The sequence below is a fragment of the Apteryx mantelli genome, chromosome 13 (assembly GCF_036417845.1).
Source record: "Apteryx mantelli isolate bAptMan1 chromosome 13, bAptMan1.hap1, whole genome shotgun sequence".
In the NCBI taxonomy this organism is placed as follows: Eukaryota; Metazoa; Chordata; class Aves; order Apterygiformes; family Apterygidae; genus Apteryx; species Apteryx mantelli.
In genome coordinates this window covers 24,645,521-24,657,693 of record NC_089990.1, presented here as the reverse complement: position 1 = coordinate 24,657,693, position 12,173 = coordinate 24,645,521, and the positions used below count along the sequence as shown (strand labels likewise).

The following is a 12,173-nucleotide window of genomic DNA, read 5'->3' as shown; positions in this document are numbered from 1 at the left end:
ACGGGGTAAAGTAAACTTAATATAAATGTCAAACTAAACAGCTTGGTGAACACAGCATTATGATAACCATTTCCTCGTGGGAAAGAGTTTTTCATGTAATGAGTGGTCAAAGCAACAGAATCACCAGTATCAGACAGTGGCATGCCAGACAAGATTGGAGCCTTGTGCGGCAGGATCTTTCATACGGTGTAATTCCCATGGGGAGTGAGCAAGCTATGGTAAAATAGTACGTGCTGACTGACAACAGCCACAGCAAAAATTCCACCATCACCACCCCCCCCCCCAAAGGGAATGACTAAAATCCTATTTATGCTGAGATGTTCAGAACAGAATCTGCCCTTTCAAACATGAAACACAAGATTAGGAAGTTGTTTCTTCTTGATTTATTTGTGTTACTTTTGAATAGAAATAGGCTCCTGCAAAAACAAAGGCACAAGGTTCCTTACAAGGACAAGCCTAGCATGCCATTTCTCAGGTTTTCTTCTGATACCTTAAAAAGAAGTCAAATCACCCATCAATCATGGAGCAATCCAAGAGCAGTCCCAGAATAATAAAATCAACTTCAATAATTTTAAAAAAACTTCAATAATTTAAAAGAAATGGTGGCAGAACTCCTTTTTGGTATGAACTTCTCCTTCATTGCTCTTGTATAGAAAAGGCCAAACCACAGAGAGGAACCAGTCGTAAGAAGTATTTCATTACCCAATCTGCAGCTATGAGAAGAGGCAGGTGGAATCACCAGCGCAACAAAACAGAGGGCAAGGGTGGGGAGAGAAGAGTAAGGAATGCTGATTTGCTGGGTTGGGATTGAAAAGGGCACAGCAGGGTGTTTGTTTACCCATAGCCCATAGGGTTCAGCAGCTGTTTCAGAACAACCAGTTACATTAAAGAAAAGAACTGTTAGCACAGCTACTACACGAAGTTTTTTCAACCCAGAGAGATCTTTCTTGATGATGGTGATGAGGATGAGGAAATTGGGGAAGATTCCTTTTTCCAGAGAATTAGTGAAGCTTGCTTCAGTGTTAAGCTGTCAAAGCACTGGAAAACCAAGTAGAAAAAAATCCCTCTAGGACTTCTCAGGCCTTAGCCCGGCGTAGGTGTGGGTAGCTCTGGAGAGTCCTCCTTATTGCTTCATCCAAGCTCACCAGTGGCTTGTAGCCCATGTCTCTCTTGGCCCGCTCACAGCTGTAGTAGTGAAAAGTTCCAGCTAACGCTACCCGCATGGGGGTAAAAGTGGGCTTGATGGTGACCAGTGGACTTAGCAGCAACAGCACAAGAGAAAGGAAGAGGGCAAGGTAATATGCCAGCCAATAGGGGATCTGGTACTTGGGTGCATCGTAGTTCAAGCCAGTCAAGATACAGGACATGAATGCCCAGAAAGGAACAGGTTCATCATTTGTGATATGAAATGCCTGAAAGAGAGGAAGACAGAAAGCCAGATGATAAAAACATTACTGTTTGCAGAAACTCATCTTTGTGCTGGCCCAACTCATGTTCAAGCTGACAAGACTGATATCCCAGACTTGAATGAAAAGATGTTTCCACGAGAAACTGATTTGCACCAATTACCTCTGTCTGAAAAGTGATGAACCTCTTCTTTGCTAAGAAAGCTAGCTGTTCCTGAGATTACAGACCTTAGATTATTCATAAATGGTCAAACTGGATGATACAATACAATGCAAACATGCTAAAGCATCCTGGCCGTGCATATTGTGTGTGCCCAGAGCACAGTGGTACTATGAAAATCTATAAAAATTTCTGCTGTTCAGAACTGTATTGCAAGAGCTAGGTAACTGTGTTTCTTAAACACATACCTAGGGTGCCAAGAATTTTGCCCAGATTTCCTTTCACAAGGAGTGTTATAAAATGAAGTTAAAGTATATTCACATATCTTAGCCTACATGCTTGCAAAGAATGGTCACCAGATGTACAATCAATCATTATATTCACAGACAGAAAAAACGGACCTATCTGTGTGAGCTAGTTCCACTCATCTCCAAGATGTTCAATACAGACAGAATCAGCATTAATTACAGAACAGACACATGGAACCAGGCGAGGTTTGCAGGTGAAGTTTGGCTAGGCGACACCCACTCCCCTACCACTTGCTAGTTCCCTTCTTACCTTCCCACACAGGGGAGAGTCTTTCTGAAGATGTTCTGCAGCTAGAATGTGTCCATGCACCACATTTTCCACATAGGTGAAATCTACCAAGTTCTTTCCATCTCTGCACAGACAAAAGGAAAAAGTTTAACCCAAAGGTAAACCAGGCTGAAAATCTGTTTGTGGCAAAATGAAGGACTTTCACACAATGTATATTTGTTCTAAGTTTCTTCTTCTCCCCTTCTGTTGTGCTGCAACTTCAGCCCATACCCTGTCAGAGAGATGAAGTCTCTACATCTTCAGGCTGGAGGCAGAGTCAAAGCTGTTACTGTCTCAGCTCAGCAAGACCCTCAGAAAGTTTCTACTCCTGTAAGAGTATCCTTTTTAAACCTCACATGTTGCCAAATTTCTAGGTGTTTCAAATTCTAGAGGTCTCAGAATCAGAAGAATGATCCATGGAAGAACAGACAGAAACAGAGTAGTAACCAGCACATAGAGTCACTTAAGGACAAGCTTTCAATTATGAATTTCTTGGCTCATGACATTTTAACTTGCTCCCCCAATAAGCCAATTCAGTCCCAGCAGAAACAGAGTTAACCCACTGTGTTAAATCTATTTCTACACAGAATTAGAAAATGAATCTGCATATCACTTTCAAGAGTCCAGTTAAATCAAACAAACTGCTACAAAGCCATCATCACACTCTTCTTGCCATGAAAACAATATTGCTGTAATCCAACATTCTGATGATTAATAATTCTCATTCCTGGCATTCATGGATGAATGGCTATTTTATTCTCTTTCTTGGAAGGGATACACAGGTCTTTATAGCACTAGGAAAACTTGGATGAGGAAGGCATATTTGAGTGAATTTGAGTGAAGAATGGCACTAACTGGAAAGCTTGAGTTTATTCAGGTTTGCTACTCAGCTCAGTTTGAGAGATCAGTTCAGAAGTAAAGAGCAACAAAGAATAAGAACAATGACAACAAAAACTATTCCATTTCTTCCTCCTACCCCAGTCCACATACATATTCATTCACATACGCCCATACACACACAAACCAGCTCTCTGCATGCAATAAAAATCTATTATAAATTAAAAAGGAGATTCATTTTCAAGAGCAGAATACAACAGTTAAAAAAATTCTTAGTAATAGATTGAATTCTTTCTTGCTCTAAAATTTCAGTAGTCCACTAGAAGCTGTGCCAGGCACAAAAATAAGGCAAATATCTTTGATCTTATTATCACAAATATTAAAATACAATTAGAATGTGGGTATGACAGAAAGACCCCCAAATGCCAGAAGTGTATATTAGGTAAATTAACAGCAAGTAATCTGAGCAGTCTTGTATTTAAAAGGAGAACTCTTAGGTTGTGCAAAGGTCACTCAGGCTATGTCAGCTTTTCTCACTGGTATTACTTTCGCACAAAGAACACTCATTTGTCTGAGTGCATGAGTCCTGCACAGAGCAGAATTCTTAAAAAAGAATCCTAGATCATAAGTGAAAAATTGAAGAAAACTACTTTTTTCCTAGAATTATATTGCAGTTCCCAAGCAGAAATTGCCAGTGCAGAAGGTTAAATCCTGCTTCCTCCTCAGATGCTGAGCACCATAGGACAGGGACGAATATTAGAGAAGATCACAACAACGCTACTGATTTAATATTATTCCCTTCTAAAAGGGACTTTGTAGGTTTAGCATGAATTTTAACAAAACCTGTAAAATGACTGAGCCTTGCTCACCCAATCATGAACTTCATTTTGCCATTCTTAGCTGCTTGGATGAGGATGGGAACCAGCTGAGGATCTCTAGGGCCAAATATCCCATGTGGGCGAATAGCAGTAGTGAAGAAATTGTTGTCTGGGTCATTTGCTCTCAGCACTTCCTGTAGAGGAAAAAGGGTATTAAAATCAGGAAAGAAGGGCTGGGAAGAAAGATATGGCTTAGCAATATATCCCTAATTCATCATTAAATAGAGTGGAGGTTCCCACATCTCTTTGGGGAAGACATCAGTAAAAGGATTATTATTCATCCACATCTTTACAAATTATTCTTCCTCTTATTCTACCTCTTTTCCCACTACTCGTTAATGGGAAAGGCAACAGACAAACGTATATCTGTTTTCATTAGTGAACATACTTTAAGAATTGATTGGCAAAGGGAAGGAGCTCTTAAGCTCTCTCATTTAGGACCATGAAGACCAGAGGAACTTTGAAAGTTCTTTCACTCCACAAAATCTTTACAGACATGTTGGAGAAGAGATGAAGGACGCTAAGCATTTCAGTGTCCATCTCTGTCCTCAATCAGCGGAAGCTTTCCATCACAGGCCTTCTCAATCACATTCAGAAAGGGTGTCACCCCATTCTCCTGGCAGCACCAAGTGCTAAGCAGATTCAGCAAGGCGTCTTTGAAGAAGATTTAATTCCACTGGGAATTTCTAAACAAGGTGTTCTACTAATTTGAATAGCTGCTATCTTTCCTATTAAAAGCCAAGAGCAACACATACAAATAAACACTGAATACTTTCACTGTTTCACCCAGCACAGACATAATCACAAGAACATTGGGCTAGATTTGATTTCTACTCATAAGCTTCCACTCTATTAGTAGACTTTACTGCAAAGTAGTTATGCTTGCAAATGAACAGATGTTTTGATGTTGTGTAGTCAATTAAGCCCTTTTCAAGGAACATAAGGAAAACTGCTAAGTCTAATACTCTGCTTAACAGGACACACTATCTACTTCGGTCTAGATGCAAGTGTAAATTCTTCTTACACAAATAAGATCTTTCCACAATTAAAATGCAAACAACTGAAAAACATTTGAAAAAAACATTTTTCTTTGGTTTAAAACACTGGCATACTATACTTAAACCACAAAAACTGCAGCATTAAAAATCTAAAGGCAGAACAGATACTGGTGATCTGCAAATGTCCAAAATAGTGAACTTTTTTTGATGAAACAGAGATTCTGGAGAACAACAGAAATCTGTCTGATCTTGAAGAGTCTGTTGTGTCCCCCAGGGCATGCCCTGCTTTAGGAAGGACAGCTATAAGCATTAAGAATAATAGTGTTAAACCTATGATGACAAATACCTTCTCCTGTAGGATCTTCGTTTCTGTGTAATAGTCAATAGGCTTTTTTGCATAAGGGAGGTCTTCTGTTCCATTTTTTATGTCTGTGCCCTCAAAAACAACACTGGCACTGCTAGTTAACACCAGTTTCTGCAATAGATGTGAAAGAAAACAGTTGTTTGAGACCTAGGACAAAAGGGTCATTATTTACGGAGCGTGAGTAAAGACAGTAATAATGTTTAATCAATTGATTCTACAGAGAATAACCCATGTTCTTCTAGACATGGTTTAACTTAATATCTGAAACTTCAGGTACTAAAACTCCCACATTCTCAGTCAATCCCATCACATTGTTACTGCTGCCTAAACCAGATGAAAGCACAACTCTTGCCTGAAAGAGCAAGAAGTCTTATTAAAATAGTAACAGAACACTTCAGAAGCAGGTAAAGTACACATTTCAACAAGCCTCCAGTGCAATCAGTCAAGAGGAAAACATCTCCAAGGGAAACAGAGCGCCCACTTGACTTGGCACATTTTAACACTTAATGCACAATGAGTGCTTTTAAGACGCATCTGCTCACCTTTCCAATAACGATATCATGCTAGATTAAAACAACAAAGAATTTTTATCCTGGATGTTTTTGTTGGATAAAAATGTACCCTAGTGGATTCAAAACAGGAAGTCAGTGCTTCATTTGAATAATCAGAAACATGTGGTATTAAACAACATTGTAATAGAAAGATGACTGGATCCAACAAGTTCCAACAAGACTTAGCTCTTGCTCTGACACTACCCAGACAAAGCATGAAGGTAAACACTACATGGCTCATTTCCTACAACAACTTATTACACAAGAAGAAAAATTGTGGACTGAGAGTCCTTTATGATATACAGCATGTAATTCTAAATATTATCAGCTCTGTATTTGCACATGGACACTGCAAAACACATGCTTTGCAAGTAACATTTCTGACCAGAATAAGTAAGGGACCTTCACATACACTATGCCTGAAAATTTGGTAAAAGTTTAAATAAAAACTCATGCGCTATCAAAAAAACATAAGGAGAAGGGGGAAAACAAAACAAAACAAAAAAAATGCACCTGAACAGTATCTTGGTTTCCTCTGGCTTTTCCTTTTGTGAGTAAATGACTTTCTAAATTGAATTATACTGAGATTGTGGCACAAGCATGTTCCTTCTCCTTAATACATCAAAGAATTCACATAAGTAATAGATGCCATGAATACTTCCACTGCAGGAAAAACTATCTTCAGAGTTGGCCTTTTATTAAAAGCATGAAAGAATCCACTTGCCAGTCGTTCTCCCTTGGGGGAATTCCCAGGTGTCTAGTATGACAGATTCTAATGGATCTTTTTCCTACAGTAAGGGAAATTGTGATGTGTAGGTTTTCTGTGACCAGGAGGGATTGAACTTACATCAGACTCTCTCAGTGGAACAGCAAGAGCCTCTCTCTTCTGCATATTTGCATGGAACAAACAGAAATTCAGCATCTCAGAAAGTTTTGCCCTGCTATCAAACCAGACTGAAATTGGGCCACAGTTCAAAAGTTATAAAGTCACATCAGCATCTTATATTCCCCACGTGCTTTTCTGCCCTTACCGGCACTCCAGCTTCTTTGCAGGCTTCAATGACTGTTTTGGTTCCCATAAAATTCACCTTATAAAACAGTTCCCTGTTGTCACTGGAAGGTGCTGGTGATGCACAATGAAATGCCACTGACACACCTTGTAAAGCTGGGAGCAAAGCCTAGAAGACAGATGTTATAAGACAAAAATGAAACTGCAAGAATAGTGTCTACTCCAAGAAAAGGAAGGATATAAAACACAGGTTTTTTTCTCATTCAAATTTCAGATCACGTTCCTTCCATAAAGGTGAGCAGCAGAAATAGGATCATCTCTGCGGTCTTCACAATGTCCTATCCTTCTTGCTAGGCAAAAATGCACCACATCTTTTCCTTCCAAAAAGGAACCTGGGAACTTTCTGAGACCTGGAGGCTATCTAGACAGCTATTTTCAGGTGCCTCAAAGGTAGCTATGAGACTCAAGATACCTGGAGATAGGAGTTAGAAAACTTAGCATACAGCAGGTTTAACTTCTGACCGCACCCCATGGCACTGTCTGTTTTTGAGAAGGCTGTCATAAAACTCTGAGACACGATGCCTCATATTAGTGGGGACATGTCTCTTCATATTGCATACATTTTTTTTTGCCAAGGCTCACATGCACGACTGAGTTAAGGCATAAGTGTCCAAGAGGTCTTAGTCTGCCTTAACTGTGAAAAATAAAATAATGCATTCTGTCATTCTCATACAGCTGAGGTGAGCTAAGAGAGCACCCACACGCAATTACCAACAGTGACAGTAATTAGACTGTAGAACTGAGCTCGCAGTAATAGAAATCATAATACACGAATAAGTTCTGTTCCCGTCAGCTCCAAGCAGGCCTCAGATATATCTTTTTAAACGTTCCACAGAAAACTCTTTAGAGTTACTGACTTCACTGGGAAAGGTGAGAGGAAGGATACATATCCACATACCCCCTTACAACCTGTACAGTGCTTTCAGGATACCATCTACATAAGCAATCATCTCTCAAAGAACTGATTCAGTGCTTCAGAAAAAGCTTGGTTAGCCATTTGAATGAACGTTTGCTTAAACAGACATGGTTCCCATCTACCCAGCTCATTTACTGTTGTTAGTTTGTACCTCTTTGCTGCAGAGATCTCCCAGGAAAAACTGCACCTTCTCATTCTCAAACCCCTTCCGAATATCAAACACGTTGACCGAGTAGCCTTTGTCCAGGAGTTGCTCCACCATGTGCTGGCCTAAGAATCCTGAACCACCGATCACTGTGCATTTCCTACTGGTCTGTAGTGACAAAGAAGAAAGTATCATAGCAAGCAAACATACACCAACAAACTGTACAAGTAAACTTGGATCTAAACTTTGTAAGATCTTTATGTGCCGGAATTTTGCACAACTGCAAGTGTTAAAGTCAGTAACTAGGTTGATTGAAGGAATCTAAATCTGGAATCTAAATTCAGATATCAAAAGACTTTAAGTATGTCTGTACTATCACAGTAACTTAGAGTTCAGCCTTGCCAGTGGTCCACACATGCTGGTTCATGTTTTGGCACATAATGAACTGGCTTACCTAGGAGGAAAGAGAAAGAGGACTGGCTCCAGCCAACTCTGCCTTGCTGGTAAAGCAGCAAAATTACCTCAGCCACACGGCACAGAGAACTCAAAATACTAGAACTGTCACAGTTAGCAAGGACAAAGCAATTCCCGGCAACATGAAACTTAGGCTCTTCCAAGCCAAGAAAGCAATCAGGTAAAGGCAAAGCTTATCCTTTTTTATTAGTCATTAGTCCTTCCCCCCCCCCCCAAAACCTTTTGAAAATCAATGGCTAGAGTCACTAATTAACAGATTCTGGTCTGGTCATTCATCTAACTAGAATGAGTCTGAAAACCTCACCAGCAACAGAGAACATACAAGTAATGAGTCTGCAGAAACTTTTGTACAAAGAATGCTCTGTCCTGGTTGGAAATAGATTTGCTCCTTATTGTTGCTACACAAACTCCACCTCTGCAGTTATTCTATTGAGCCGAAGGGAATTTTAACCGAGTGAAACCACACAAAGGCTGCAGTTGTTTGAAAGTTTCCAAATGCTACCTCTTTAAACAAAGGTTCTACTGAGGAGTATCAGTTATCCATAACAGCGATGAGAAAAGTGCTTGCTCACTTACATTAAAGTATAACTTGTTATTTGGGACGGCACATGCAAAGTACACTCTAATTAAGAGCATAAAAAAATTCTGCTGGGTTGGCCCAGTGGTCCATCTGGTCCTGGATTCTGTTTTTGATAGTTGCAAGAGAAGAGAACAAACTAAAAGGGCATGCGAGTCTAAACACCCCTGCAGTTCACTCTTCTTGCATCCACAAGATGTATTGGAAATGACAGAAGAGACAGCATTGTCTCTTCCTTTTAGTATCTATTTCTGGACCTCCATGTATTTGCCTGACTCCTTTTTGACCTTGCTGGTCATGTCTGTCTCTACAACCTGTATGCCAGCAAATTCCAGAAGTTCACTACCTGCTGGGTAAAGTAGCCTGTTATCTTTTTTAGGCCTATTTCCTACTACCAAGTGCTCCCTAGCTTTAATATCACAGGATTCAACAGACAATTGTTTTATATTTGCCTCACTCATCACCTTCCTGATTTTGTAAACACAATCACATCACTCCCCTTACCAGTTTCCTCTCCACATTGAAGAGTCCTAGCCTTTCTAGTCTCTCCTCAAATGTCAGTTGCTCCATTCCACTGATATTTTTACTTGCCTTTCCCTGTACTCTTTCATATTCCAGCATGTTCTTCATAAATTGGGAATACCAGAACTGTGCACAGTACTTAAGATGTAGGTAAATCCAAGTTTTATACAGAGGCAAAATGATGCCCTCTGTGTGGCTCAAAGTCTTAGAATCATTTTCTAGTACTACAGATTAGATGGTTCAGGTTTTTCTGTAGGACAGTTTCCCCTTGCCCAAGTAAAGCATAACATTAAATCTGCTTCTTATCACCAGTTAGATTTAAATAATCTTTAGTGCATATTTATAATATGCAATACAATTTAGTATACAGACCTCTTGGGCAAGTACTAAATGAACCAACTCAAAGACCAGAATCAGTATAACTGCAGCTAACACACTACTGCTCCTGGACTAAAAAAACTCAAGTAGAAAGCCAAGCTACAGATGATTTTACTTATTTTAGGATATGAACTACTATCTGTCCACAGTGTTGTGCTATGAAGATAAAACAGCTTGCTCACGCTTTCTAACATGATGCTACTTTGCTTTTTTGTTTGCTTGTTTTCTAAATATCTGAGATTCACTGGTCTTCTGTAAGCTTAAGAAGAGGTTATAAGAAAATAGATCGGAAGGTAGAAATTTCTCATAAACAAGAAATATAGGTAATGCAACAGAACAGCTTAGCAAATTGTATTCCTAAGAGTGGAGTCTGAACAGCTCTCCAAGGAAGATGTTATTGTTTCCATATTCTAACTTCCTGCATTCAATGCAGTAGTCCCAGAAAGAGGTTACAATGGTCTAGTAGATACCAGGGACTTCAGCTGGGCCCTTATCTGTGTTACAACATGGAATATTGTTTTAATGCATGTCGGAATGACCCTGTTGTAACTGAATCTCCAGACCTATTGATTTGGCAGCGCTGGCAAAACCACTGTTCTTCTGAGAGGCTTTGAGCATTCCCGAGTATCTGCAGAACTGCAACAACAGCAAACTCTCCTGCAAACAGCTTCCCTGATGAATCACTTTTCCACGAGCAGTATCTTTGGAGCAAGCATTAATGCAGAAACAGTCTCATGTCTTTTCTAATAATATTCAGAGGAAACACCTATGAAGACACGTTTGCATAAGACAAACCTTCATAAAACAATGTTCAAGCCCTCCACTTACCGGTCTGAGGCGTGTGGCCATTTCTCAGAGGAGATTCGCCACCACCAATCAGATTTCTTTCAAAAAAAGAAGAATATTACTTTATTCACAATACTTATATCACATGCTGAAGTATGCTATTAAGACAAACCAATTTTTCTTTGTAATTACAGATTTCTAATTAGAGAAATTCAAATGTGAAGCTATTATGCTAAAGTAGAAGCATGAAAAGAACCAGGTGATATTCCCTGCCCTGCTGAACAAAACAAGCAGCACAGCACCAACAGCGACAGTAAATAATGTTCTCAAAAGCACAGTTCTAATAAAATAAAATATCCCTGACAACAAAGGTACTGCTTTATTTTAGCTAGTATTAGCTTCATGCTTCCTTTAAATCTGAATCTTTATACTCCAAATAACATGAACACGATTCTAGTCCTTGGCAATCCTCTCTCCAAGAATATAGTTGCTGAAGGGTGTTAGAAACAATGAAATAAACTGAAGTTCAAGTATTTCAGCACCCACCTGTTCCAAAACAGCACACAGCATGCAAGAAACTTAGGTACTCACTGATGCCTGTCAGCAAAGAGATGTGAACCAGTGCTGAGATCTTCCAAGTTATCACACCACAGGCTGTTGATGCCACCAAAGTCTCATTGAAATATATTCTTCCTCCCAGGAATAACAAACACAATTCCCAACTCAGCTGGGATCCTACAGTAGGGGATATAATATTGTCGAGCAAGTGACAAATATAAAGACAGAAAAATAGAACATCCCAATATAGATCTGTTTACAACACCAAAAAAAACTACACATAAAAACCTCTGATAGTTCTACAGTCACTTTAAACCAATGACATCACAAACTACCGCTTAAAGGTTGACTCCATCCTCATTCCTAGTCAGATGTTCCTGCCATCTCCTACTATTCATGTATTGAGATCGATCAAGGATATGACTAGTCGAAAATTAATCATTTTCTGCCTGGACTGGTCTTCAGCCAGAGCAGGTCTCTGACCATCTCGTTTCACAAGCACGGGAACACTACTGCCAACACAAGTGGAGGAGAGCCAGGTGAGCACGAAGGGTAGGACCTTCAAAAACAGCTGTACCAATGCTGCAATAAAACTATCACTGTACCACGCTTGCAAGTACGTATCGTGCAAGCAAACACATCTGCTGAACTGGCTCACTCAGTGCCTTGCACAGCTTGCAGTTCCCTTCTTTTTATTTTCTGAAAAGGCCTTTGAAGTGACAAGGAAAAAGTCAAACACAGAAGCACGACTGGTGCCCGTCCAGCCAGGAAGAGGCAGTTGGTTTGGAAGCACCGGCACGGAGGTGATCGACCCTCCACCTGCCCCCACCACCCCCTCCCGCACCCTCCTCGCATACAGGCCTCACCCTCCTGCAAAGGCCTGTTTACGAACCGCGCTGTCTCCAGCCTCCTGCCAGCTCCTTCATCCCGTTCCCGGAGACCCCCACGCCCTCCCCCTGCCTCCTCTGCCTCCGTCCC

General features: G+C 40.2%; 1 protein-coding gene across 2 annotated transcripts; it reads right to left on the bottom strand.

The window, feature by feature from the left end:
* Window positions 1–368: 368 nt before the first annotated feature.
* NSDHL (NAD(P) dependent steroid dehydrogenase-like) lies at window positions 369–12,128 on the bottom strand. Of its 2 annotated transcripts, XM_067304036.1 has the most exons (9): window positions 12,062–12,128; window positions 11,229–11,372; window positions 10,680–10,735; window positions 7,907–8,068; window positions 6,802–6,948; window positions 5,202–5,330; window positions 3,849–3,991; window positions 2,125–2,227; window positions 369–1,412 (listed from the first exon to the last, which is right to left on the bottom strand). In XM_067304036.1, the coding sequence occupies exons 3-9, from the start codon at window positions 10,698–10,700 to the stop codon at window positions 1,077–1,079; spliced, it is 1,041 nt and encodes a 346-aa protein (XP_067160137.1). In that variant the 5' UTR covers window positions 10,701–10,735; window positions 11,229–11,372; window positions 12,062–12,128; the 3' UTR covers window positions 369–1,076. The 2 variants fall into 2 exon arrangements, with proteins under 2 accessions (XP_067160137.1, XP_067160136.1); XM_067304035.1 differs by lacking the exon at window positions 12,062–12,128 and having other exon boundaries at window positions 11,229–11,984.
* Window positions 12,129–12,173: the final 45 nt, after the last annotated feature.